Raw genomic sequence first — 25,897 nt, 5'->3', positions numbered from 1 at the left:
TGTTTAAAAGTACTGTAAAAACAACATATTTATTTAAAACATGGTAGGAAAATAAAGCAAACCTTTTGTGCAACATTCATCCAGGAAGATTTGGGTGAAGAAGGAGTTTTCATCTACAATATGTATAGTAGGTTCCTAATACTTTCAAGGGCAAAGCATTTTGCCTCTAGAAGTGGTGGGTGCCCCATCACTGGAAAATTTAAAGAAGAGATTGGTATAGGGCCTCCTGAATGGACTAGAGACCTCCAATGTATCTTCCAACTCTGTTATTCTATATTTGTATATTAACTTAGAGAAGTAAACCTAAGATGCAAGAGAAGTTATCTGACCATATTAGTGATTATCTGGGACATACTTTATTAGGAAAGGCCTGTATGTGCTGGTAACACCATCTTAGTTGTATCAGTTCTATTGCTATATAAGGCCAGAGCCCAATATAATTAGCAAGATAACACTTAATATGTATTGTGTGTCTCTTGTAGCTTTTATAACCAGACTCATCTCTTTCTAATTAATGTTTACCAAGATAAATGACCTAGTTGGTCATAGCATTTACCTGTATATTGGCCTTGGGTCTTTTCCAGTCACTAATCAACATTCCTTTTTTCACTTCAACTATGCTGAAACATGGTGATTTCTTCAACAAAGCATCTGGTGAACTTCTTGGCTAAGCAAGAAATTCTTTCCAGTGCTGCACTGTAAATTTTAAAAGAATGTCCATTTATTACAAAACCTTATGCAACCCCACAGTTAAAAAAGATCAGTAACAATTGGACAAATTTAAAATAGGACTACCAGGATGGTAAGAGTTCCAGAGAGTTCTGGGATCCAATCACTATGAAAAAAAAATAATTGAAGGATCCTGGCACATTGAGGCTACAGAAAAGATGATGAAGGGGAAATATGATAGCAGAAAAGCAAGTAGATTGTTCTGTTACCCTGGAGGGCAGAATTGGAACCAGTGAGTCAAAAAGAAAAGAAAAGAGGTTCAGTGGGAGCTTCCTGACAGAATAAGTTGACAGTGGAACAGACTGCACAAAAAGGCTTCTGCAATAGAAGTATGGACCAAAAATCATGAATTCTCCTTTACTAAAAGTCTTCAAATAGAGCGTCAACTCTGAAGCGAACCTGGCTGAAGCCATCTTGTGCTGCCTCACAGTTGCCACAAAGCCTGAGAAAGAAGGGGGGGGAAATGTAGATAACCCAGCTTGCAGTCAAAATAAAAAGATTTCCTGTGGGAACCAAGGTCATCATAACAGGTGGCTGGTGAAGGAAGAGAGGAGCCTGCCAATTGTATTCATTGGACAATATGACTGATGACAGGGGGTGTTCATTCTTTTAATTAGATGAAAACTTTCAGAGTTTTCACCAGCTGTGCTGATATGATTATCCAATAAACATGTTCTTAGAGGAATTTACCCCCTCAGAGTTTTGATTTCAATGGGTGCATTACTCGGAACATTGACATAGAGGCTGAATGGTCAGATATGCTGTGTAGGCTTCTGCAATAGAAGTATGGACCAAAAAACTTTTCTGCTTCTTCAGTGGCCTATGACCAAGCTTAGGCACTCTTTTAAACAAATGCATCACATTTTCTTTCTGTTTTGTCTAGATTATGAGTTTTTTGAAACTACTTTGCCTCCATCCACCACCACTACCACTACTATTACCACCACAGAAGCATTGCCTGAAAACAACTTTCCAGAGTTTAGTGTGACGGGCACAGATCCTTTATTAGAGTATGATTCTGCTGGAAAGAAACGATTTACTGGTAAGTCTGTAACTTTGGTTAAAAAACAAAGATTACCAATCCTCTGATACGGGCTTCTGAAGCTAAATATTTGACAGTCACTCTTGTCAGCAAGATTATTGCTGTTAATGGCAGATAGGTCCTGTGCACATTAGCTGGGAACCATTTCTTTTTGAGATAATAATAAGAATCATAGTCAAATAGAGGAAATAAAACCATTGATAAAGGTTATAAATTCATATTTTAAACATCTTTCAGAAGGACTGGCATAGTGTATCTGTGAGCATTAGAACTTTTGCTGAACCCTCCTCCCTATAGAAATTGCCCCTCCCTGCACATAAGATAAGATAAAATAAAACTTTAAAATTCTGAATTCTTACAAAATTGGAAAATCTTGTGAGATTTTTATAATTTTGTACAAGGATTACAAAATCTAAGGTCTTGTGCTAGAATGCTGATTTTACAAGCCTGCCAAAATCTCGTGAGATTTTTCTGGTTTTCTGCACTTTCTTTTGAAATGTGCATGTTCTTGCATGAGAGGACATGAAAAGCTCTTGCAGTCTTCTCCCACATAAGTTTTGAAGTGGAAAAGGCCTGTCAAAGGTTGTTGGCTTTTAATCAGCTCTGTCCCTTTTTACACACATTTTCCCCTAAACTAATTCAAACATTGTTGCCTTTTGTTGTAATGGAATTATTCTGTTCTTCATCCTGACCTTGACGAGATAGTGTTCCCAATTCTGACACTCTTTGGAGGATTCTGACACTCTGGAAGAACTTGGAGGAGAAAAATCAAGTCATTATTTGTTCCTTCTAAGAATAAAGCATATTCTGTGGTAAATGTTAAAAGGTATTTTCTTCCTGAATTGGCAAAGAGGAGGATATTTTTCTCAAAATCTGTACCGTATTCATCAACCTCTTGAAAATGTAGAAATTATACAGTAACTGCAGTGTCTTGTTCCAATGTAGAAGTTGGCCTATATGGGAAGAAATGTATGAATAATATTTTCAGTCCAGTAAACGTCTTTCACCTGGCAATTCATTTCCCTTCTTTTGATGTAGATTCAGCTTCATACAGACTTGTAATTTTAACGTTGTGTATTATGTTGCTGCTCCACAGTCTTAAATCTAAATCTAAAACTGTAAAGTTTCTTTGGGTTTTTTTTTCTTTTTCATGGATGCAAACCTTTGTACAAAACAAAGAGAGATTGGAAGGACATACCCATAGTTATTAAGTGATAGACATCACGTTCTGCTCTTCGGTGTAATTGCAAGCCATAGATAGATAGATAGATAGATAGATAGATAGATAGATAGATAGATAGATAGATAGATAGATAGAATTCTTCATTGGCCAAGTGTGATTGGACACACAAGGAATTTGTCTTGGTGCAAATACTCTCAGTATTTGATTTTCTGTTTTATGCTGTAGTGCATAATTGTTTTTTTAAAGTTCTTTATAATGCATTAAATGGCACACCCCTTGAATGTCTAACTTACATCTATGAACAAAACAAATCTAAACTTGTACTTTAAAAAAAATAGTAGAAAAAATGCTGTACTTCTGGATTAAGAACTGCATCATGTGAAAAGGAAGAGTGGAATTGTATCCAAAGTTTATTATTATATCAGAAGGTGATCTTTTGATGTTCAATGCCAAGTAGGGAGATTTCTCTCAAAGCAAATGTTCTCTTCAAAATAATATTTTTAAAGGTTTACAACAGGAGAGGAAATAATTGAATTCTCTCTCTCTCTCTCTCTCTCTCTCACACACACACACACACAGAGAGAGAGAGATGATAGGATTACTTTCATTTTTAAAATCTGATCTACATTATATAACAGGATATGAAACTGCATGTAAAGTTTGTCCCGAGAAAGCTGTTTTTTAAAAGAAAAAAAAAATATTATTTTTAGGTGGTGAATTTGAATCAGTTTTTTCCTTTGAAAAAACTACTTTTTGCTTTGGTTTCAATCAACCCTTTGACAAGTATATCTATTAGGCTGTCAAGAAGTCCTCTTTTACTCTCACCAACAGAGATTAGGTCATTTGGGAACAAAAAGCAATCCCAGTGCTTAAAAATAAATGCACATTTGGAAGTAACAAAATCTAGTAAGATTAACTGACATTTTTGTTATAAACATTTTGTTGGCATTCATGGAGAGAAAAGGACAAATTATTGTTCTAACAAGAACTGTAAACTGTAACAGAATAAATATTTCCACTGACTAATGCAAAGAGATTTTTCAACATCAAGCTGAGATTTGAGATAATATGTGTGCCCATTAATTTACAAGATCTGTTTGCATGAACCTTTCTCATTGGTATAAAATACAAAAGTGTTAAAGTGAGCTGAAATAGCAGTGTCTTCATTGCTAATTGCATAAAACTTTGAAGATGAACTTTGTGTCTCAGGAGAAAACCAAACTGGCATTCTTGCCTACTTGCTAATTGCTGCTATTTATAGATCTTCAATATTTCTATAGATTGCTGCTTAAAGCAGTTTGCAAGGTATGGTTAAAAAGCCAAGTTAAGATGGCAGCCATGAAAGTACAATTGAAGCTTCGTGTGTTTCCTATGTGTGATGCAGCCAATCAGGGACCATTTAATAATTTCACATCTCAGTTGTAGAGAGAAAAAGTAACCATAAAATTGGTTTAGGTCCATAGTGTACTTTCTCTGCAGTATTATGAGCATTATGATTAACCCTTATGTACTCAGATTCTAAGCACATATTTGAAAATATACTGACCTCTAGTTGAGACTCTCATGAATCATAACTCTTGTGCCATCCATTCTCTTGGCTTTTAACTATTTTAATAGAGGGTTCCTTTGAGATGCAGTTATATGTATAGAGAGGGAAGAGAAATGGTCAAAAAAGCACACAGCCCAGGGGGAGCTTGTGCTAATTGTACAGGTATCTTATGTGATTTTCCCTAGCTTCACCTGTTGCTTCCTGTCTGTTAGAAAGCTTATGGTCCACTTACAAGTATGGTCAGGCACAGCTAGCTGAATCAGTTTAGTTAGAAGAATATCTGCAATGATGGTATTGATGGTATTGACTTTTGCATCAGTCCTTGGAGATTCAAGATGTTGTAGGATGTAGTGCAGAGCCATATTAACAGCATCATCTGCCAATGGTTTTCAGGTGGGCCGGCACTAACCTTTCTAAGGTTTTCATAACAATGGACGTCTGAGCAACCGGCCTGTAAACATTCAGCTTCTTGATGGAGGGTTTTTTTCGGCACTGGGATGGATGAGCATTTGAAACAAGAAGGGACATAACACATCTCTAGGGATTTATTAAAGATGTGGATGAAGATGAGGGCCAGTTGGTCAGCACAAGCAAAAGGAATTACCTTGTCTGGACCTGATATTTTTTCATGCTTTTTTCTGTGAAATGGACCTTGCATATCATTTTCTGTGATCACCAGAGGAAGGAGACTTGTATAACAACCAAATCCTAAATCTTTAAGAGGCAGAATTGTGTTGTCAGGCATGTGCAAACAGCAGCCTTACTGCTATTTAAAACAAATGTTACCAATAAGACCCTACTTATTTCCTAAACTTCCTTCTACTAAGAGTCGTATAGCTGCTGAAAGAGCTGACATTTAATACCACCAATTGTTTACATTTTATACTGAGGTTATTCAAAAAGAAGATAAAGCTCAGTTTATGTGGGAACATTAAACAGAAACCTAATTGGTATACAAATTGCATATGCTGATGCTTTTAAAAAATGGTATATATATTATATGTTCTGATGCTTTTTTTAAAAAAAAAAATCCAACTTTGTAGTTGCTTGCAACTTTGTCAGACTTTGCCAGATATGTCAAATATGTGCAGTGGCTAAGCCCTTTTTTGTGCATCTTTTAAATAAACCCCCTTAGATTTTAATCCCCTTTTAAATAAATCCCCCTTAGATTTAAAAAAAAAAAATGTCCTTCTTTTGCAGACTTAAATCCCTTTATTTGCTATACAAGGTTTTAATAGGTGTGAGGGTCCTTGGTGCTCTCTGAGCTTGGTCCTTGCAGACATTTCATTACTCAAACTAGATAACATCATCAGATAAATTAACAGGTAATTTATTCTTAATTTGTAGTTTTAAAAACAAACACACACAATATTCCTATAATATAATATAATTACATTATATATGTAACATGTTTCAAGGGCTCATTTTTCTAAACTTACAGAAACTTGCCTGCTCCATTCATGGCTACAAATATGTGCAGTGGCTAAGCCCTTTTTTGTGCATCTTTTAAATAAATCCCCTTAGATTTTTGTGTCCTTCTTTGGCAGACTTAAAATAAGTCTTCTCTTCCATTTGCAAAGTTAGCAAATGATAGGAAAATAGATAATTCTTTAGTTCAGTAACTGTGTTTGGTATATTTTAACCAATTTGCACTTTCAATTAGTCTTGGAAACTTGTCTGAATGTCAAATAAAGTTTTCCTTTTACTAATCCATCATCACCTCCATCTTTGAGACTGAATGGTCTTCTCTTGTGATTTCTTCCAGCTCCTTATGTGACTTATCTAAACAAAGATCCAGCAGCTCCATGTTCTTTGACAGAGGCACTAGATCACTTCCAAGTAGAAAGCCTCGATGAACTTGTTCCCAAGAACTTAAAGAATCCAGAGATGCAACCTCAGAAAACTCCTCACAACATCACCATAATAGCTGTGGAAGGCTGCCATTCTTTTGTGATTGTTGACTGGGCTGCACCTACCCATGGAGATCTGGTCACAGGTACACGTATGCTTACTGCAATGATCAGACTGGTCATTGAACAGAACAAGGTGGCTGAATTGAACAGAACATACATATTTTTTCATTTCTTGCCTGTATTTTATTTTGCGATAAATCCCCCGATGCCTTTCATTCAATTGTATTCTAGATTTCTTTCCAATAAGAAATAATTTTTAGCCTAAACTACAGAGCTAATCTCTTTTTAAGTTGACCAAATAAATAAATAAAAATGTCTTGACGTGCTATTGAAAAATCATAAAGTGAGGATCAGTCTCTCTACTTTATATTTTGTGAGAGGCTTTACTGATTGATCTATAAATTGAGAGGCTTTTTCAAAATTAGGGTGCCCCCAAGAAAAGTTCCTGACTCTTATGGATGTATATCAGATTTCAACATCTGATCGTACTTGGAGAAGAGCCTCATTTGAGGATACATAGCACTCTTCTATATGTTGCTTTTATAAATACTGCTAATTTATTTCCTGGATTCAGGACCAAAATGTGTAGTTTTACTTGATGGGAAAGTCTAAAAGCTGCTAAAGAGGTAGGGAATTACAAAGTTGAAGGATTCAATATCCTTAGAAGCCTAAGGTCACTTATCTATGTCTATTACTTTCTTCCTTCACTAATTCAAATTTATTTCTTTGTGCCATCAAGTCATCTTGACTACTAGTAACTGGTGGCACAGTGGTTAGAATGGAGCACTGCAGGCTAACTCATTGCTCACTCTAGGAGTTCAATTCTGAGTGACTCAAGGTTGTCTTAGCCTTCCATCCTTCCCAGGTCGGTCAAATGAGGACACAGATTGCTGGAAGCAATATGCTGACTCTGTAAACCGCTTAGAGAGGACTGTAAAGCACTGTGAAGCGGTATATAAGTCTAAGTGCTATTGCTATTGCCTGGACTAGTCCCTGTGTTTTCTTGGCAAGACCTTTGGAAGTGGTTTGCCATGGCCTTCTTCTGGGGCTGAGAGAGAATGACATTAGGAATGTGGACATTGGAATTTTTCAAAGGTTTCTAGGGGCCATATGATCTTGAGAAAAGGTCTGGTTGCTTTAATGAATCATAGAGCAATGCTACATGTGCAACCCTGCACATTTTGAAGCATTTTTTTCTGGTAGAATCCAAAGTGTTCCACAACTTTTTTGGACATGGGAAGTACTCTACCTAGCCAGATAGCTAATGCATACTTACATAATGTTAAAAGAGCCCTATTCCCCACCTAGCTATGCTGCCATCTCTTTTTGGCAGAAATGGGAATTCCCTCCAGCTTTGAACATACTAACAAAATAATTTTGCCACATGGTACTGTATGATGTATTAGGCTGCTGAAGTACCCTAGGGTCTAAAACATCCATGACACCTATCTCTTGGCAGGTTATTTAGTTTACAGTGCATCCTATGAAGATGTCATCAGGAACAAATGGTCAACCAAGACTGCAGCAAACACTAATTTGCCCATTGAAAACTTGAAGCCAAACACAAGGTATTATTCCAAAAGATATGTTTTAACAAGCCTGATTTGGAGGGGTGGGAGGGAAATGGATATAGAAACATTTATATTTACAGTTGAAAGACATTTTGGAAATCATCCTATCTAACACACACACACACACACACACACACACACACACACCAAATCCATCCTGCAGTACATTCATGGCTTAAACATTTGAAGTCAAGGACAGAGTAGATTTTCAAATATCCCATAACTCTTATTAATCCAACTCAGCCACCAAGTCTATCTTGGATTTGCACCAAATCTTTTCTTTGCCACTGAGCCTCCTTCACAAGTTATCAAAGTTGCAGGCACATGTGGCAGGAGATATGTGAGAGAGGAGGAAAAACAAGGTATTATTAACCTGAATTTCATGAACTGAAAAAATACATTGTGTTTGTTTTGTATTCCTCCTAACTAATTTACCCAGGTGGATAGGAACAACCATGTCCAGAATCTCTGATGAACACAAATATTTAGGCAGACTCAAAAACTCCAGCATAGAAAGTTAACTTGATTTTTGCCTCCTTTTCAGACGTAAGGTTTAATAGGGTAGCAATTTCTCCTTTGATCTGCTGTGTTTCCTACTTGACCTGCATTTTATTTGTGTCAGAATTCCAAGTAATACACTCATAGCAAACATAACTCCAAGGCAGGTAGATTCCTCAAAGAATAGTTTTATTTGGATATATCATATTGGCACAGGCTGGTGAAAACCGACTGTGAATGTTCCTGTGGTTTTCACCTAATTAAAAGTAAAAGTTTTTTCCCTTCCCCAAACAATCAGTCACATGGTCCAATCAAGTGTCATCCGTTGCCTGGTAACTTCACTCCTCCTCTTGCCGACCACCTGTGGGAATGTCCTTGGTTCCCAGGAGAAAGTATTTTGTTTTGGCTACAAACCCCAACTATCTCTATTCCCCCCTCCCTATCCCCCAGCTGTAGTGTGGCAACACTGAAGCCTCAAAATGACCTTGGTCAAGTCAGTTTCAGGGTTGACAATATGTTTTACATAGCCCCTCTGTTTTTGTTAGGACTGGTGATATGTAGGGTTTATTCCACTGGACTCAGTTATTCTGATAAGTTTGCAGTTTGCTTCCTCTTTCCTTTGGCCTTATCCTATTGTGGGGAAGCAAATAGGGGCATATGACAACAATGGCATCACATAAAATATGTCATTTATGTATTTGTATCAAGGACTATGATGTCATAATGTAAGTGATATCATTTTGTACATTGTCATCTTGATATCATTGTGGCTTGTTATGAACACCACTGATTGTGACTTCCTTCCCACTAAAGCTCCAGCGCTATCAGTCAATATTCTCCACTTGGAGCATTTCATTGGAGACCAAAGACGCTTTTCAAAAGACACCTGGAAGGAAAGTCCAGTTGCCTTTTGAAAACCACATTTGGGACAACCATGACTGGAATGATTGAGAATCTCCATAGACTTTCATTGGAGCATTTTGTACAGTGGTGCGATTCAACCAATGTAACAACCGATTCAGTGATTGCGCATTTCACGCACACACGTGTGCTTCACACATGTGCACACCATTTAAAAAAGCCCATTTTCAGCTATAATACGTACCTTCTACTGCAGCCTCGGTGAGTAAAACAGCTGAGGCACGGCAAAACCGCTCAGCCGCGCAAATCAGCTGTGCTCCAAAACAAGGAAATAAAGCACAGGAAAAAGCAGGGGTGGGTGGGCAGGGCCAAATGACCACCGGAACCACCGGTTCTCCCAAACCAGTCCAAACCAGTAGAATCCCAGTCCTGATATTGTAGCTGTTAGGCATTTTCCCTCTGCTCCTTGTTGGCCACAATCGTTTTTGCACCCACAGTGCTGAGAACAAGACTCAACATCTGAGTCTAACAATACCCAATTATGAGGGAACATTGTAGGCAAAGATGTTTCAGAATCTGAGGAATAATCAGGAATCACCACAACAACAAATCAGAAAAATGTAGCAGTGACACTAGCATATGAGGAACTCATTAATAATAATAAAGGAGATTATTTGTAGCTCAGGGTTGAAATGAGGGGCCCTTGGTGCTCTCTAAGCTTGGTTCAACCAATAACTTATTTGTACTCAAGTCCTTTTGCTCAGTTGCTTCTATTTGCTAACCAAGAAGCTCCCACTCTAGATTGTATAATAGGGGAACAGAATTTCAGGATAGGGTCGAAGCCTTTGCCTTTTCTTTGACAGCTAAGTATCATCTACACCACCAGTGCTGTGTTTCTCCCAGAACTCCCAGGCAAAAATAGCTCCTTATCTTGAGACTTTAAAATTGCCCCTCAACCACTGTAAAATTTCTGCAATTTAGCAACCTGAACTGGGAGATTAAGCTAGCTTCAATCCATGTGTTCATGATTATACGCAGATTATGAGGAAACTCTGATTCACAGAAACTGAGCTGCCTGAAGTGCGTTCCTCAGGCTTTGTTGTGGTTCCTGCTTGAAGGATCTTATGTCTACTTGTTCAGTTGAGCTTTAGGCTGTTGCTTGGCAAAAGACCTGGCTAAGGTATTTTATTCTGTATAGTTGTTCATTTAGTATACATTTTAATATAGTCAGAAGTAGGTTAAAATATACAAATAACTGACACACCATTGTTGTAATGTAATACATGAGTTAAGATTTTATTCTTCTTTTATTAGGTCTTGTCTATTACTGTCCTCTGTACCTTCTAAGCTTTGCAGCTGTTTGATATCTGCCTTCTAAGACCTCAGATCTTGCCTACTTAAAATTCACACTTAGCAAAATGTAAAAAATAATCTGTAGACACTAAGGTAGAAGCATAAACATCCTCGAGTTGAGCTCAATTCCTGATTACTCTTTCCCGTCGATGTTCGTGGCAGTGTTACAGAAATAATTTGCTGTGTTTTTTTCAACTTTCCAGTCTAGTCAGAAGCTCTGGAATTCCCAGGCGTTCCTCCATCCAATTTCTAATCAGGTCCAATCCTGTTTAGCAGAGGATCAGCCAAGGTTGGCTAAAGCATTTGGAACTCAGAATTATGATGGATTGTGATTAAAGAGATTGCTAAATCTCGAGCTATGTTGCAAATTGCTTAATCTATCAAGTTTAAAATACTTTGCCATAATGTTTATACTGTATTTATTTCTCTGAAAGGAAGAGTATGGTTTATTTTTAATATAATTTACTTTTAAAATGGATAGGACTGTCTCGGCTATCCAGAGCATCTGTAAAAATTTATCATTTTAAAAAGTTGCTCTTCTTAAAGAAAATCTGTTGCTTTCTTGTGAATAGGTGCCCCAATTTGCAATTTTGCAATAGCAACTGAATGCTGCTTTATTTATTCAGATTTTGGGTAAAACTCAACTTTAAATATTCCTTAGAGTTTTCTTATTCTGTTATGATTCTTTCTTAATTAATTTTTATTTTTACAGTATTAGAAGACATGGAATATTGTGTCTAAGCTGATCTGTATTTTTTTCTTTTTTGTAAACAGACCATATGATACATTTTAAATAATTAAATTAGAAGTGTAGATGAGATAATATATTTTAACATTTTCATCAGTTAAAATTAAGGAATTTGTTTTTGCTTTCCATTCCATCATATTGGATCTCTGGAGATACAAAGTCACTATTACTGAATTTCAGAAGTAGTAGTCAAGTCCAAAAGCAAATAGGAATTATAATACTGTGTGCAATTCAATTAATTACATGATTTATTTTCTAATGTTGTGGCAGATTTTTTTTTAAACTACTGAATGTAATTTTTGTCCAAAAATGAATCATTGATTATGTCAGCTCTTTTTCAATATGAAGTTTTTTTTATTTCTCTTCAGCCCGACTTCTAGTCTGAAGTCCTAGGACCTGGCACTGTAATCATATCAGATTTGTCTGTACAACATTTAATTAGAAAGCGAAGAGGATATTGCCAATAGTATTCATCCAAATTTGGATGGCATTTTCTCTGTCAAAGATTATTATTTAAAAAGATCAGCTGGGAAATTTTGGCAATCTTTCTCCAAAATTTCTATATTGATGAGGCTACTTACTAGAGAAATGAAACTCCTGTAAACCAAAGATCAAGCTTAAAGAACCCCAACAATACCACATTTGTTCTTCTATTAAAATGTCCTTATATTGCAGTATGGTTTTTGTGTGTGTACCTTCAAGTCAGTGTTGACTCCTAGTGACCACCTGAACTAGTTCCTGCAAGGTGTTTTTTTTTTTAAGTTTTTCAGAAGTAGTTTGCCATTGCCATCTTCCAGGAGCTGAAAAAGAGTGACTGGCCCAAACTGGCTTTGTGTCTAAGGCAGGACTAGAACTCAAAGTTTATCTTTAATAGTTTCTCTTTTCTTTCAATTTGAGAATTTTCTGCCTTTTCAATTCTGTGGTTCTGAGAATTTTGAAAGGACACCTACCTTTTATTTGGATATTTGAAAATATGGCAAGTGTCAGTGTCAATATATAATTCATTCTTCAAGGGATGTACTTCTCTTTCTTCCAAACAATCTGAAGTGGCTGGTCATAAACACGTGTGCAGGAGCAGTTGTAACAGCTTTCAAAGTATGGAGAAGAGGCAAATATTTTAATTATTGCAAAATTGGGGCTTCATTTATGCTCTTGCACTTCTTGAAAAGCAACTTTTTTAAAGGCTTTGGTTTCCAAATTCTGGCATAATAACTTCTTCTTCTGCAGTTTTTTGATATTATGTCAAGTGCTAAACATTTATCAAGATAATATATTTTCCTACAGTTAATCACAAGTTTCATTGCATGTCTTGCCATGAAATCAATATCCTTGGGAAATAAGATTTTTAGTAACATGTTGATTTTGGTTTTTTTCTTCAGAAATTGATTGTTTACATTCATATTTTAAGCTTCTTTGCTAATTTTCCCCATGTCCATTGATCCTGAATGAATGGCTAAATGGATAGATGGATGAATACTTTTAGAATTTCATTCACATAAAGTTATCTTGGCTGTATGTGCTCTGGTTAGCTAACAGTGCATGTAGAATCACCGAGGGCTCAGTTTAAACCAGACCTCAGACAGTTTATCTTTCCAGCTCAGAATTGCTATTAAAATAAAGCCTGCAATTGAAGCCACTCAAATTGACAAGGTGGCTTTTATGTACATTACCAGGGTTGTGCAGAAGGCTATTTTTATTCATCAGATTTTTCTTTTGCCCCCAACTCTCTGGGGAGATATTGATAGATCTCCTTCCAAGGAAAGTATGGGCTAATTCATGGATGTGCCCATGCCACAGAATTTAATATGGCTGTTTAACATTTGATGGCTTCCATCTGTCTTCATCAACCAATTTTACAGAAAGTAAACATAGAGCTTGAAATAATGCTGGATATTTAAACACTTCACCTATTGTGTTTCACCACTGTTGGGCTCTTTGCTCAATTATCAACTTCTGTTGGTTCTTATATAGTTTCATGACCGAATAAAACATTTTTGATGAAGCTATCATTAGAGGTGCCTCAAAAAACAAATTGTATTTAATAGCTTTTGTGGAACTTTTCAGGATTCCTTCTAAAAAAGCCTGTTTGGAATTTGTCTAATTTTATTACCATAAGCTGTTATTATTCTGCCATTTTAATAGATGCTGTTTTTCCCTCTTTCCTTGATTTAGGTATTATTTTAAGGTCCAAGCAACGAATCCCTATGGTTATGGTCCTATAAGTTCATCCATCACCTATGTCACTGAATCTGGTATGGTGATTTAATATAGTATTAAAATACAAAACATTTTAAACTGCAAATTATAGCACTATCAACAAGAATCCAGTGTGTGTTTAGATTTCAGAATAAAAACAACAAATGACAACAGGAATGATCAGGGAACTACCCAGTAAAAGGAGGAGGGGGTGGAGGATCTGTTGGAATGTTAGGAAATAAAGACAGCTTTGCCCAACCTGAGCTTTCTTTAGATATGTGGATTTATTTCCGAGCTTCTCCAGACAGAATGTTTGTTGTTGAGAATTCTGGGATTTGAAATTGCACAATTGGATGGTAATTGTTAAGTTCAATTGTTAAGAATTGAACTTAACAAAAACAAAATGATGAAGTGCTGATCGTCTCTGGCCAAAGGGGTGAATTTGTGCTTCAGCTCTTTCGATACAGAAAGCCATCATCCATGTTTTCTAACAGCTTCTCAGGTTGCTCGATGTGGATTAAGTCTTTAGTTTTTCTATCCTGATAATAAAGAAAAGGAATGGCAGATCAGTTCTGTTTTCCTTTCAGGAAAACTACATGACTGTTTCCATTAGATCATCAGGGGTCAAACTCAGCACAAGAAAGGTTTACCTTTACCTTTACCCTGATAATGGGGGGAAAAGGTTAAATTAATAAATGAAGAGAGAAAATTCCATTTCTGTTCCTTGCTTGGCAAGACACGTAAGGGTGGTTTTTTTTTTCCTTTTAATCCTGAGCAGCTGAGTAATTGGAAGCAATTGTGTCTGTCAAAAAGTTTCCGAAACAAATTTTTCTTTTTGATTTTTCCCCTTCTCAGCTGAAGCTTGTTTTCATTTCATAAAGCTGATTCTGTTCTTTGAAATTAAAAGCTTTTAAATAATTTTAAAATATGTCCAGCTATAGACATATTTTTCCATGCTATTTTTACTTGGAAGGTTGATCGTAGGTAGATCAGTTGGCACAATGTAACAACCAAACACAATGAGGTTGACACTTTAAACTAACTCTGGATAACTGCAAAGTTATTTTTCCCCCACCCCTTAGATTCTTGAGTTCCTGACTTGGAATTCATGCACATAACATAACCATATTTCAATAAATCTGCCTCCAAATCAACTCAACAGTTCTTATGGATTTAGAAGAGGAATTTTTGAATGCGTAGGATGTAAAAATAATGTCCAATCAAGTACCGTCACATGGATTTCTGGTAAAATCAATTGAAGCCTTAATTAGTTAGCAGCTATATCTGCAAGGGAAACAACATGTCTGCTTGGCAAAAAGATCAATTACATCATTTTATAGCAAGTCCTGCCCATTTTGGACATGAACAATAATATCATGAAAAGGGAGACATTTTGTAACATGGAGTGGTTATCTTATTTCTCTAATCATCATGAAAGTGCCAGGAGCTTGCAGATACCTAATCAGTTGATTAGACTAATTAAAAGAATTTTTAAAAATAGACTTCTACACTTACTAAAGAATCATTCCACTAAACTAGTTGTAAATGTACATTAAGATATAATTTTAATACTAGCACCTTAAAAAAAGAGTCTCGGTCAAGCCCTAGTATAATATAGAGACTTTAAAAGGAAAAGAAAAGGAAGGAGGAGTCAGAGGAAATGAATATCCTAAAATATATGGAGAAATTACAAAGGGGCAGCAGTGCTTTAGGTCTTCTTCATCAGAGATGTTAAGAGGAGTGGAGGCATAAAATAATTTATCCTTGAAGTCCAAACAACCCTCCAGTGTAGGAAGGCAATAAAAACATTACTGTTTTGTCAAGCTTTTGAAGTAGGTCACACTGTTTTTAGTTACACTTCTTGCTTTAATTGATTTCTATATGATACTGTATGTGAGCCATTCAGAGTTTATGAAGCAGGACATATATTATACAAATCAACAAGAAGATTCAGAAATTACTTGTCTTCTTTTGGCTGTGGCTGCTGATTTTTTAGAGTAAACCATTAAAACATTTCCTTGTTATTTTCTTACAGATAACCCTCTTCTTATTGTAAGACCACCAGGTAAGTTTCAGTTTTGCTTTCTGGTGCTTTGTGGTTTTCTCCTGAGAGTGACATAGATTAAAGCTATGATTTAGTATCTAGGATGGAGTGGAGGGGCAGGAAGGAAAGAAGGAAATAATCATTAGAAAGCAGAGTTTGGAAGAGTATCCTCATCTTAAAAGCCTTTACAGCATCAACACAGAAATCGGTTCAGTCTGTGAGCCACACTTGTCCTTGAAAAAGTGTTACTTGGAGTTGAGGCAGGTGTTAAGTCAGTTTCTTCACAACTCTTTAACCATTGCATAAATAAACTACAGTTATTTCTTTTATCTTCTGTGTCTCATGATGTTGCCTTTGTCTCATCCAGCTCCAGTATCTGAGAGAGCCTATTCCAAAATAATATTTTCTCTTTTCTCCCAATATATCTTTGGCTGTCAGCCTGATCTGGCATGTTTCATTGATGTATGACATTCAGGAATTAAGATTTGTTTAGGTCCTATTGACCACTTAGGCTTTTGAGAATCATAACCCCTGCCCTCTGGTTTTATACGGTAATGGAAAGTTGGAATAATCTTGAGGAACCAGTGGAAAAGCCACAATTAAGGCAATGTTTAGATAAAAGAAAATTGAGTCCAGAGCAGAAATATAAGTTGAATAAGCATCTCAGACATGTTCTTCCCTAGTTCTTATAAAGATAGAGGGGAAACACATTCAGAGTTGCAAGATTCTGTTACCGTAACCTTATAATAAAATATTACCATTCATAACCCTTGCATCTGAGTCTAGTCTACTTTAAAAAGGACTAGTGGATAGTACTCTAGCCATCTGCAAGAGACCTATACTTTGTTTAATCCAGTTTATTATAATTAAATTACATTAATTAAAATGTAAGTACTGTCAGTGTAATTGCTCTCTGTGTAATTAGTCATTTTGCTTTCTGTGATATTAAAAGTTCCAATATGACATCAAAATTTGAAGGAGAGGCTACACTCCAAAGAAACTCCAAAGAGTTTATTAGCTCTTGGAGTAGAAGAAGAACAGAATTCTATATCTGTTTGTCAAGTTAGTAAACAATATTTCAGGCTAGTGACTTTTGTGTGTTTGCTATGGTTCTAGAAGTAATTTAGATTAGATTATTGCAGTGCATCTTTCCTTATACAATTCAAGACAATGCCAACTTAGATTAGCCACTTGACATTTAATACATTTTTAGCACAGTGTTATTGTACAATGGATTAAAATTATGTTTTGGAATCGTAATTTGTTCCTGGGTTTTCATTTTTAATATTTAAAATGCAGAAAGTGCCAAATGAGTCTTGCAAGTTGTTTTTGAGTGCATAACAGAAACCATATGGTTGGCTTCACAACAGCAACTGTAGTGGTATATGGTCGATTTCACTGGCACCTCTTCATGGGAAACCACGCTGCTGATGAACAGCAGTGATCCAGATTCATTGCATAGGTCTCCTTCTTCTTTCTTTTTTTATCCTACTCCTCCTTTTTCCAATAACATTGTGGCTGAAATGCTAGGTAAAGTGAGAAGTTTGATGTAGGAATTTCAGTCACAGCTCAATGGGCTTATCTTTGCATGTTATTCCTCATTTGATGGATATTTATAGGATTATGCCTTTTTTCAAATTGAAAAGAACCTATTAAGGAAAAGACCAAATAGTGCTGGGCCCCTCCTTTAAAAAAAAATTTATGGTTCTCGTGCCATGGGACAACTGACACCAGTGTAAGAGATTGGAGAATATAAGGAAAGCTCATATTTTAGAAGTGAAGGTCATTGTAAACAAGAAGGTGCTTTTATGTGCTATTATATCATCTGCTAGGGAGCCAGCTAAATCAGACCCTTAAACTGGAAGTATTTTGTGCCAATTAACCTAATGGTTTCCTGAACTGTTGCAGGCAGTGGTCTCTCCCATACACATAGACTACCCTGATTTTTAAGTCTGAGAAGGCAGTTCTTCGGTGTTTTCTTTTGTACTTCAAAACTAATTATTAAAAAAAAAATTAGGAGTGTCCATTACTGCTTAAGTTTACATGTCAGAGCACAAAAGTTATAAAATAAGGACAGTTGATTTCAAAAAGAAAGGTAGATAATTCCTATAATCTTCGGGAGCATATTGTGTACGGTACCAGATTTTGTTGTGAATGTTGGATATACACTGAAGTGTTTTCTGATTCGTGGTGCTCAGATTGTGGTTTGCTATATAACCATTCAGACTTTGAATGAAGGCAAATATACCAGGATACCTGTCCAAGGATACTGTTGCAGGCTCCAATCTGAGTTGGTCACCAGGATTTGAAGTTTAGACTTCTGAGTTTTTGGACTCGTGATGGAGCCTATCCTTAGGGGACTTCTCTCTAGTAGAATGGGTTATTCAGATTTATTATTAGCATTAGTACTTATTCAGACTTTTTCCAGACATTTTGCAGTGGTGTGGAGAGAACATAATGAAGGAAACAAAAGGCTTCCTCAGCATTTAGTCATCTTCCACTTATAACACTATGCTTGCATGATCACTTCCAAATTGAAGTAAATCTGTTTTAGTAAATCGTGTGCTGGTCTGGTCAAGTAGTAGCATTTAGTAAGTTATTGTTAAGTTACTATTGTTTAATATTATTACATTTGGTAGTTGAGCCTTTAACCTGTTTTGTAGGTGGTGAACCCATCTGGATCCCATTCAATTTTAAATATGATCCCACATACTCAGAATGCAGTGGGAAGCAATATGTGAAACGGACGTGGTACAGGAAATTTGTAGGTGTCGTTCTTTGTAATTCATTGAGATACAAGATTTACCTCAGTGATGATCTAAGAGGTATGTATTTGGGTCATCTGGCAGTGCTCAAGTAAGTTACAGTAAAGTTTCAAAAATAAATGTGATTAGCTTGTATGATTAAAATGCATCTGAGCTATTGGCTGGCACACAGTAAATGACATCATCTCTCCCCCCCCCCCATTTTCCCCTTTTAATTTTATCCAAGTTATAAATTGAAAATACTTTGGATTGTCTCCGAGTCTGTTTGAATAATTTGGGGTAATTCTATTATTTGAATTCTCTATCCACTTTCAAGTGAGTGAGATGGAGCAGGAAGAAAAAAAAAAGACAATATTTTGCAGTGGAGTACCTTCCTAGCTTGAGCAAGAGATGCCTACACATTTTCCTCTTTCTTGTTAAAATTGTGGTTTGGGTCCCCCTTCAAAGAGTAACAAGCCTGTGTCTTAGTAGGCTACTCTGTCATTCCATAATGCTTTGCTTTGAACAGTGCTATGCTCCAGGTAGGATCATTCAAGACAATGGATTTACATTTTGCTGCATAATACAAAATATCAGTTCAGTCTCAATCATTTCAGTTAAAGTCACTGCAGTTTTGGAAATTTGGAGATTTCGCATTTCCTCACATCTGTAAAAATCAGAGAGATACTACTTCATTTTCAGCAAGTGAATAAAGAGATGCTGTAATATTTTAACTCAGATCTAAATGGAACCAATCCCACCTTTTAAAAAAGAAACATATCAGAACCAGACCAAGAAGCAATAATTATGTTTTAATTTTTAAATCATTATAGAAAATATTTTAAATGGGTTATTTTTAGGGGAAAATGCTTAAAATAGTATGCATGTAACCTAGAAGTGATTTTTTTAAAAAGTACAGTCAAAATGTGCACACCTTTAGGGTTTACACATGGGAAAAAACACAATCTGGGAATAAACTCATTTATTCATCTCAAATTGTAATTTTCAGACTTGGTTCAGTTCAGTGAGGGAGAGAAAAATATTTCTCCATGCATTCATATATGGCTATTTGTACCATCTTCTTCTGTTTTATGTGGAATAAAAATTCTGCTACCTCATTTCAGTGCAAGTTCTTCATTATATACATATTAATTGTTCCTAACTCATTGGAGAAAGGTAACCACAATACAAAAAGACTGCTGCCAGCCCAATGGCAAATGTGCCACTTGAAGGCAAGAGAACTTTAACTGCGATTCTTAGCCAACTATTTTTGACCGAATGCAAGAATGTTGGCAAGGACCACTGGCACACTTTCATACTGGGCCAGTGGATTATTTCATTACAATGCTTCTATTGTTGCAGAAATTCATAAACGTAATAAATAAGTTTACTACCAAGGAAGGGACAGAACATTCTTCTCCCTGGGTTTATACTAGTCTTGGCTGCAGCAAACTCATTCTAAGTGCTTTTCACCCTCCTTGCTTTTTTTCCAGATACATTTTACAGCATTGGGGATAGTTGGGGAAGAGGTGAAGATCACTGTCAGTTTGTAGATTCACACCTGGATGGACGGACAGGACCACAGTCTTATGTGAATGCTCTGCCTCCTATTCAAGGTAAAAAGATAAGTGCAAAATTAATTTGATGGGGCCCTGGAGATTTACATTCTATACAACAGTGGTGGGATTCAAAAAATTTTACTGCCAGTTCTGTGGGTGTGCTTCGTGAGCATGGCTTGGTGGGCATGGCAGGGGAGGATACTGTAAAATCTCCATTCCCTCCCCACTCCTGGGGGAAGGTTACTGCAAAATCCCCATTCCTCCCCACCCCACTAACCTGATATCCGGCTCTGTTCTCCTGTGCAGGGCAACAAAAGAAGACCCAGCCGATCTGCTGGAACTCAGGAGGCAGAGAATAGATGGGGGCAGAGCCAGTCAGAGGTGGTATTTGCCGGTTCTCTGAACTACTCCACCAGTTCTCCAGAACTGATCAGAACTTGCTGAATACCATCTCTGCCATACAAGTTGTAAAGGCAGCTTATGCCGAGTTCTTCAAAAACTTTGATTTTGTAATACTAAACTTGGAGTGGTTTTTCTCCGGTGTGACTGGTCTATCAGAACAACTGGTCTACCCAATCATGGGACAGAGCATACTGCTTCTGCTTTCCCTTTCAGCCCTGATCCAGGGGCCTTTGCAGGCAGTCACTTTCAAGACAAACTATTCTTGTGTTAAATTTATGTTTTACCGACAAAGAAATAAAGGGAGACTAGTATGTCTCTGTTTCAAGCTATTCAGCTCTCATCAGCTAGCCGTACCTTTCTGGGATTCAAACCCGGGCTGCTTGCATTTTTGGTAGATGTATTAACCTTTAAGCCTATGGCTAGCTAGCTGATATTTCAGCCTTTTTTGTTCTCTTCTTTCCATTAGTCGCTTCTGGTTGGTGGGGTGGAGCCAAAATGCACCTCTGCAACTTGTTTCAGATTGCAGAAAAAATGCTATGATCTTCTAAACCACTAGTCTAATTTGTGTTTACGTGGCAAGAGCCATTCCTACTTTAATAGAAAAGACATGAAAGCGTTATTGGCATTAATGGTACATCAGAACAGGACACAGTTGTCTCTGCCTATTAATTTGGAACGAGTCCCACTAACATGTGAAATGGCAAGCTGTGTTATTATGTGACACATAATGTTTCTGTCTGTTCAAATTGGCATACATTAGTGTGGGTTGTTCTAATTCTCACAATAACCCAGACAGTGCCTTGACGATCCAAACTCTGTCAAGGATCTTGGAGTACTCATCTCTAATGACCTAAGTGCTAGAGCCCACTGTAACTACATAGCCAAAAAGGCATTAAGAGTTGTTAACCTAATCCTACGTAGCTTTTTCTCTGGTAATATCACACTAATAAATAACTAGAGCATACAAAACATTTGCTAGACCAATACTCGAATACAGCTCATCAGTCTGGAACTCACATTATGTATCTGATATTAGCACAGTTGAGAAAGTCCAGAAATATTTCACAAGAAGGGTTTTCCACTCCTCTACTCATTGTAGAATACTTTATGCCACCAGACTTGAAATTCTAGACCTAGAAAACCATGAATTATGCCGTCTTCGGTCTGATCTAAGTATGGTATATAAAATCATACATCGCAATGACTTATCTGTCAATGAATACTTCAGCTTCAACCATAACAACACAAGAGCACACAATAGATACAAACTCAAGGTTAATCGCACCAAATTTGACTGCAGGAAATACGACTTCAGCAACAGAGTGGTCAATGTCTGGAATATTCTACCTGAGTCTGTGGTTTTTTCCCCAAACCCCAAAAACTTTAACCTTAGATTGTCTATTGACCTCACCCCTTTCCTAAGAGGTCTGTAGGGGGTGTGCATAAGCGCACCAACGTGCCTATCATTCCTGTCCTATTGTTTCTTTTATTTTCTTTTATTTTTCTTATATGTATCCATGTATTCATAACTATGTTTTTACTTATACCTATTATCTTGTAGGCAATTGTCAAAAATAAATAAATAAAATAAATAAACAAATAAATAAAATAAATATAGTCACTCAATGCACTCAAGCAGTTTTGAGAATAAAAATGTGGTTATGCAACGTATTTCTCTGGCCCTAATCTTGTGAGACGCAAGCAACCAGAGCTACAAGTGAAGGGTGTATGTTGGCTACTTTATTCTATTTTACTTATAATTTAAGAATCTGCTCAGACAGTTTGCCTTATTTTGGGAACAGATAAGGTGCCATGGAACTTAGGAGAAGTTAGTCTTAGAACTTTTGTGGATGCGCAATGACTTAAGCCTAATTCCCTGCTTGATCTCTTTGTCTGGCTGGTAGTTTTCCAACAGGTCTACAATTATAGAAGGAGATCTGTGTGGCAGATTGGTAAGGTATAAATATAAATATCTATCTGGCTTCAACAGCTTTCTTTCAGATTTGAGGTATAAGGCCACTTCTTGCAATAGCCAAGAAAGGAAGCTCAAACAAAGGAACAATGAGTGAAAGAACTTCTACAAGTCAGAAAGAAATTAGGCTGGCCCCACACCAATTCCATTTGTTTCAGAAAGGGACCTTCAGTCAACAGCAAAACTGAACATCTGTAATGCAGAAAGAGAAGTAACCAAAGACCAGGTGAAGCACAGGATTATTGTTGACGGATATCATGCAGCAAAAAAGAGGAAGAAGAAGAGCTGGTGGAAAAATTACAGGCCAAGAAATTGTAATTCCCTTCTATTTCAAACCTTCTGCATACAGCAGAGCAGAAAGAAGTGTATTTAACCTGTTTCTACAACAGGATAAATTACATGCCATAAGGAATTACACAAGGAGACAATTGGGTATTTTTGAAGAAAGTTCAGTTAGCAAGGTGTATGTCACTTCTTTTCCTCCATGTTCATTTTCTTTACAGTAATTAAATTAATTATTGAACTAAAATTAAAGGTATTAAGTAAAATTAAAAAACTGATTACATCCCTCTGCTACTATTAATATACTAACTTCAATATTTTGGTTTCTTCAGGTTATTATCGCCAGTATCGACAAGAACCTGTATCATTTGGACGCATTGGATATATGACACCCTATTATTATGTGGGCTGGTATGAGTGTGGTGTAACAATTCCAGGGAAGTGGTAGCTGTTCTGCGATCCTCTGGAGCTCTTCATCACAACTTTTGAACAACTACCATTGAAGGACTTGGAGCAACTGCATCTGGAAATGAAAGAAAACAAAAATCCCTCACAGAAGAAACACGAGAAGAAGCTCACTGGAACTCAATGATGCCCTTATCCTAAATCAATGGTGCTGCTTGATTATTCTGCTTCAGGACATACAGGTGAAACTCGAAAAATTACAATATCGTGCAAAGGGTCATTGATTTCAGTAATGCAACTTAAAAGGTGAAGCTAATATATGAGATAGACTCATTACATGCAAAGCAAGATAGTTCAAGCCATGATTTGTCATAATTGTGATGATTATGGCTTACAGCTCATGAAAACCCCAAATCCACAATCTCAGAAAATTAGAATATTACATGCAATCAATAAAACAAGGATTGTACATAGAACAATATAGGACCTTTGAAAAGTATAAGCATGCATATGTACTCAGTACTTGATTTGGGCCCCTTTTGCAGCAATTACTGCCTCAGTGCGGTGTGGCATGGAAGCTATCAGCCTGTGGCACTGCTGAGATGTTATGGAAGACCAGGATGCTTCAATAGCGGCCTTCCGCTCTTCTGCATTGTTCGGTCTCATGTCTCTCATCTTTCTCTTGGCAATGCCCCATAGATTCTCTATGGGGTTCAGGTCAGATGAGTTTGCTGGCCAATCAAGCACAATAATCCCACGGTCATTGAACCAGGTTTTGGTGCTTTTGGCAGTGTGGGCAGGTGCCAAGTCCTGCTGGAAAATGAAGTCAGCATCCCCATAAAGCTCGTCTGTGGAAGGAAGCATGAAGTGCTCCAAAATCTCCTGGTAGATGGCTGTGTTGACCCTGGACTTAATGAAGCACAGTGGACCAACGCCTGCAGATGACATGGCTCCCCAAATCAACACAGACTGTGGAAACTTCACACTGGACTTCAAGCATCTTGCAGTGTGTGCCTCTCCATTCTTCCTCCAGACTCTGGGTGGGTCCTTGGTTTCCAAATGAGATGCAAAAGTTGCTCTCATCGGAAAAAAGGACTTTGGACCACTGAGCAACAGACCAGTTCTGTTTTTCTTTAACCCAGGTAAGACGCTTCTGACGTTTTTTGTTCAGGAGTGGCTTGACAAGAGGAATACAACATGTCCAGGATCCGTCTGTGTGTGGTGGCTCTTGATGCACTGACTCCAGCCTCAGTCCACTCCTTGTGAAAGTCCCCAACACTTTTGAATGGCCTTTTCCTGTCAATCCTCTCCAGGCTGCGGTCATCCCTGCTGCTTGTGCACCTTTTTCTTCCACACTTTTCCCTTCCACATAACTTTCTATTAATGTGTTTTGATACAGCACTTTGGGAACATCCAACTTCTTTTGCAATTACCTTTTGAGGCTTTCCCTCCTTATGGAGGGTGTCAGTGATGGTTTTCTGCACAACTGTCAGGTCAGCAGTCTTTCCCATGATTGTGATTCCTATTGAACCAGACTGAGAGACCATTTAAAGGCTCAAGAACCCTTTGCAGTTGTTATGGCTTAATTAGCTGATTAGAGTGGGACACTTTGAGCCTAGAATATTGAACCTTTTCACAATATTCTAATTTTTTGAGATTGTAGATTTGGGGTTTTCATGAACTGTAAGCCATAATCATCTCAATTATGACACATCACAGCTTGAACTATTTTGCTTTGCATGTAATGAGTCTATCTCATATATTAGGTTCACCTTTTAAGTTGCATTACTGAAATAAATGAACTTTTGCACGATATTCTAATTTTTCGAGTTTCACCTGTATATGAGATGAATTTGGGTTGTCCTGCCTTTTTCTCCTTGGTTCTAATAGGCCTGGAAATGTAACTGTAATGAGCAGTTATCTATGCTCAGTGAAGCCTAATATATTTGATTAACCACACAGAAAAAAAATGGAATTGTGATATATCTTGAAAGAAGATGACTTAAGCATGCTGTGCTTGCATTATGGAATGGTAACCACTTTCCACTGATATTAATAGAATTCTTTGTTGTTATCCACTTTGGGTTGTGAGCTTCAGAATGTTGGCTTACAGCTGCACTGTGTTACAAAACACCCCTGAAAACCAAATGGAAGGGTTGCTCACAGCTTCTTCTAGGGGTTTGCACATGGCTGAACAAAATATAACAGGTCACCCTGTAAATTCAGCTAGCACAATCAACAACCAGTACAGTCTGGTTGCAGAAATATTTTTTAAAACTGAGATTTTGTAAAGAAAAGAATTTAGATAAATATGTTTATGGGTTAATGTTTATGTAAAAGGTGCTATTCATAACAAGTCTTCCGAAAATATTCTGTGAAAAATATACTATGCACAATACATTAATTGCATATGACTCAGGCTTTTATTCTTGTGGATGACATTGAACTCTAATGAAATAGAAAACGTAGAAAAAGAAAAAAGAAAAGAAAAAATGGAAAATTTCAGCAGAGAAGTCTGAGCATGGCATGTTTCAGCAACAGTGGATTATTTGGTCCGTATTCTAATGTAGTTGAGATTCTAACCTCAATACAAATTTAAGCAAGTGTACATTAAAAGAACTTCAGATGCTCTTCTGAAGTCTAAATCACAAACTAGTTTACGTGGAAGAGAAAAAGCATTCGATTACAGTGAAACCGAAGCTGCTTAATCTGCCATATTATGTACAAGACTACACAAAATTGTAATGTCAGAAGAGTTAAAAAATAATTCCACCTCTTTCTTCCCTTGTCCACATAGCCTCAGTTATACCCTCCCTCCCATGGTGGTTATTTTTAAAATACGTTTA

At 36.9% G+C, this 25,897-nt stretch overlaps 1 protein-coding gene across 2 annotated transcripts in view; it reads left to right on the top strand.

Annotated features, from left to right (window-relative positions):
• Positions 1-25,455, top strand: part of FNDC1 (fibronectin type III domain containing 1) — a 78,886-nt gene extending 53,431 nt beyond the window's left edge. For both annotated transcript variants that reach the window (XM_026675256.2, XM_087969440.1), the window contains exons 13-20: positions 1,613-1,771; positions 6,269-6,499; positions 7,876-7,984; positions 13,620-13,699; positions 15,679-15,708; positions 18,351-18,512; positions 19,925-20,047; positions 22,979-25,455. In XM_026675256.2, the coding sequence (XP_026531041.2) occupies positions 1,613-1,771; positions 6,269-6,499; positions 7,876-7,984; positions 13,620-13,699; positions 15,679-15,708; positions 18,351-18,512; positions 19,925-20,047; positions 22,979-23,094 (1,010 nt within the window). In that variant the 3' untranslated portion in view covers positions 23,095-25,455. The remainder of the gene's footprint in view (positions 1-1,612; positions 1,772-6,268; positions 6,500-7,875; positions 7,985-13,619; positions 13,700-15,678; positions 15,709-18,350; positions 18,513-19,924; positions 20,048-22,978) is intronic.
• Positions 25,456-25,897: the final 442 nt, after the last annotated feature.

This window comes from Notechis scutatus, chromosome 1 (assembly GCF_049901735.1).
Source record: "Notechis scutatus isolate UNSWTSFEM ecotype Mainland chromosome 1, rNotScu1.2, whole genome shotgun sequence".
NCBI classification, from domain to species: Eukaryota; Metazoa; Chordata; class Lepidosauria; order Squamata; family Elapidae; genus Notechis; species Notechis scutatus.
Note: the sequence above shows the minus strand (reverse complement) of the source record. Positions and strands in the feature narration are given on the sequence as shown.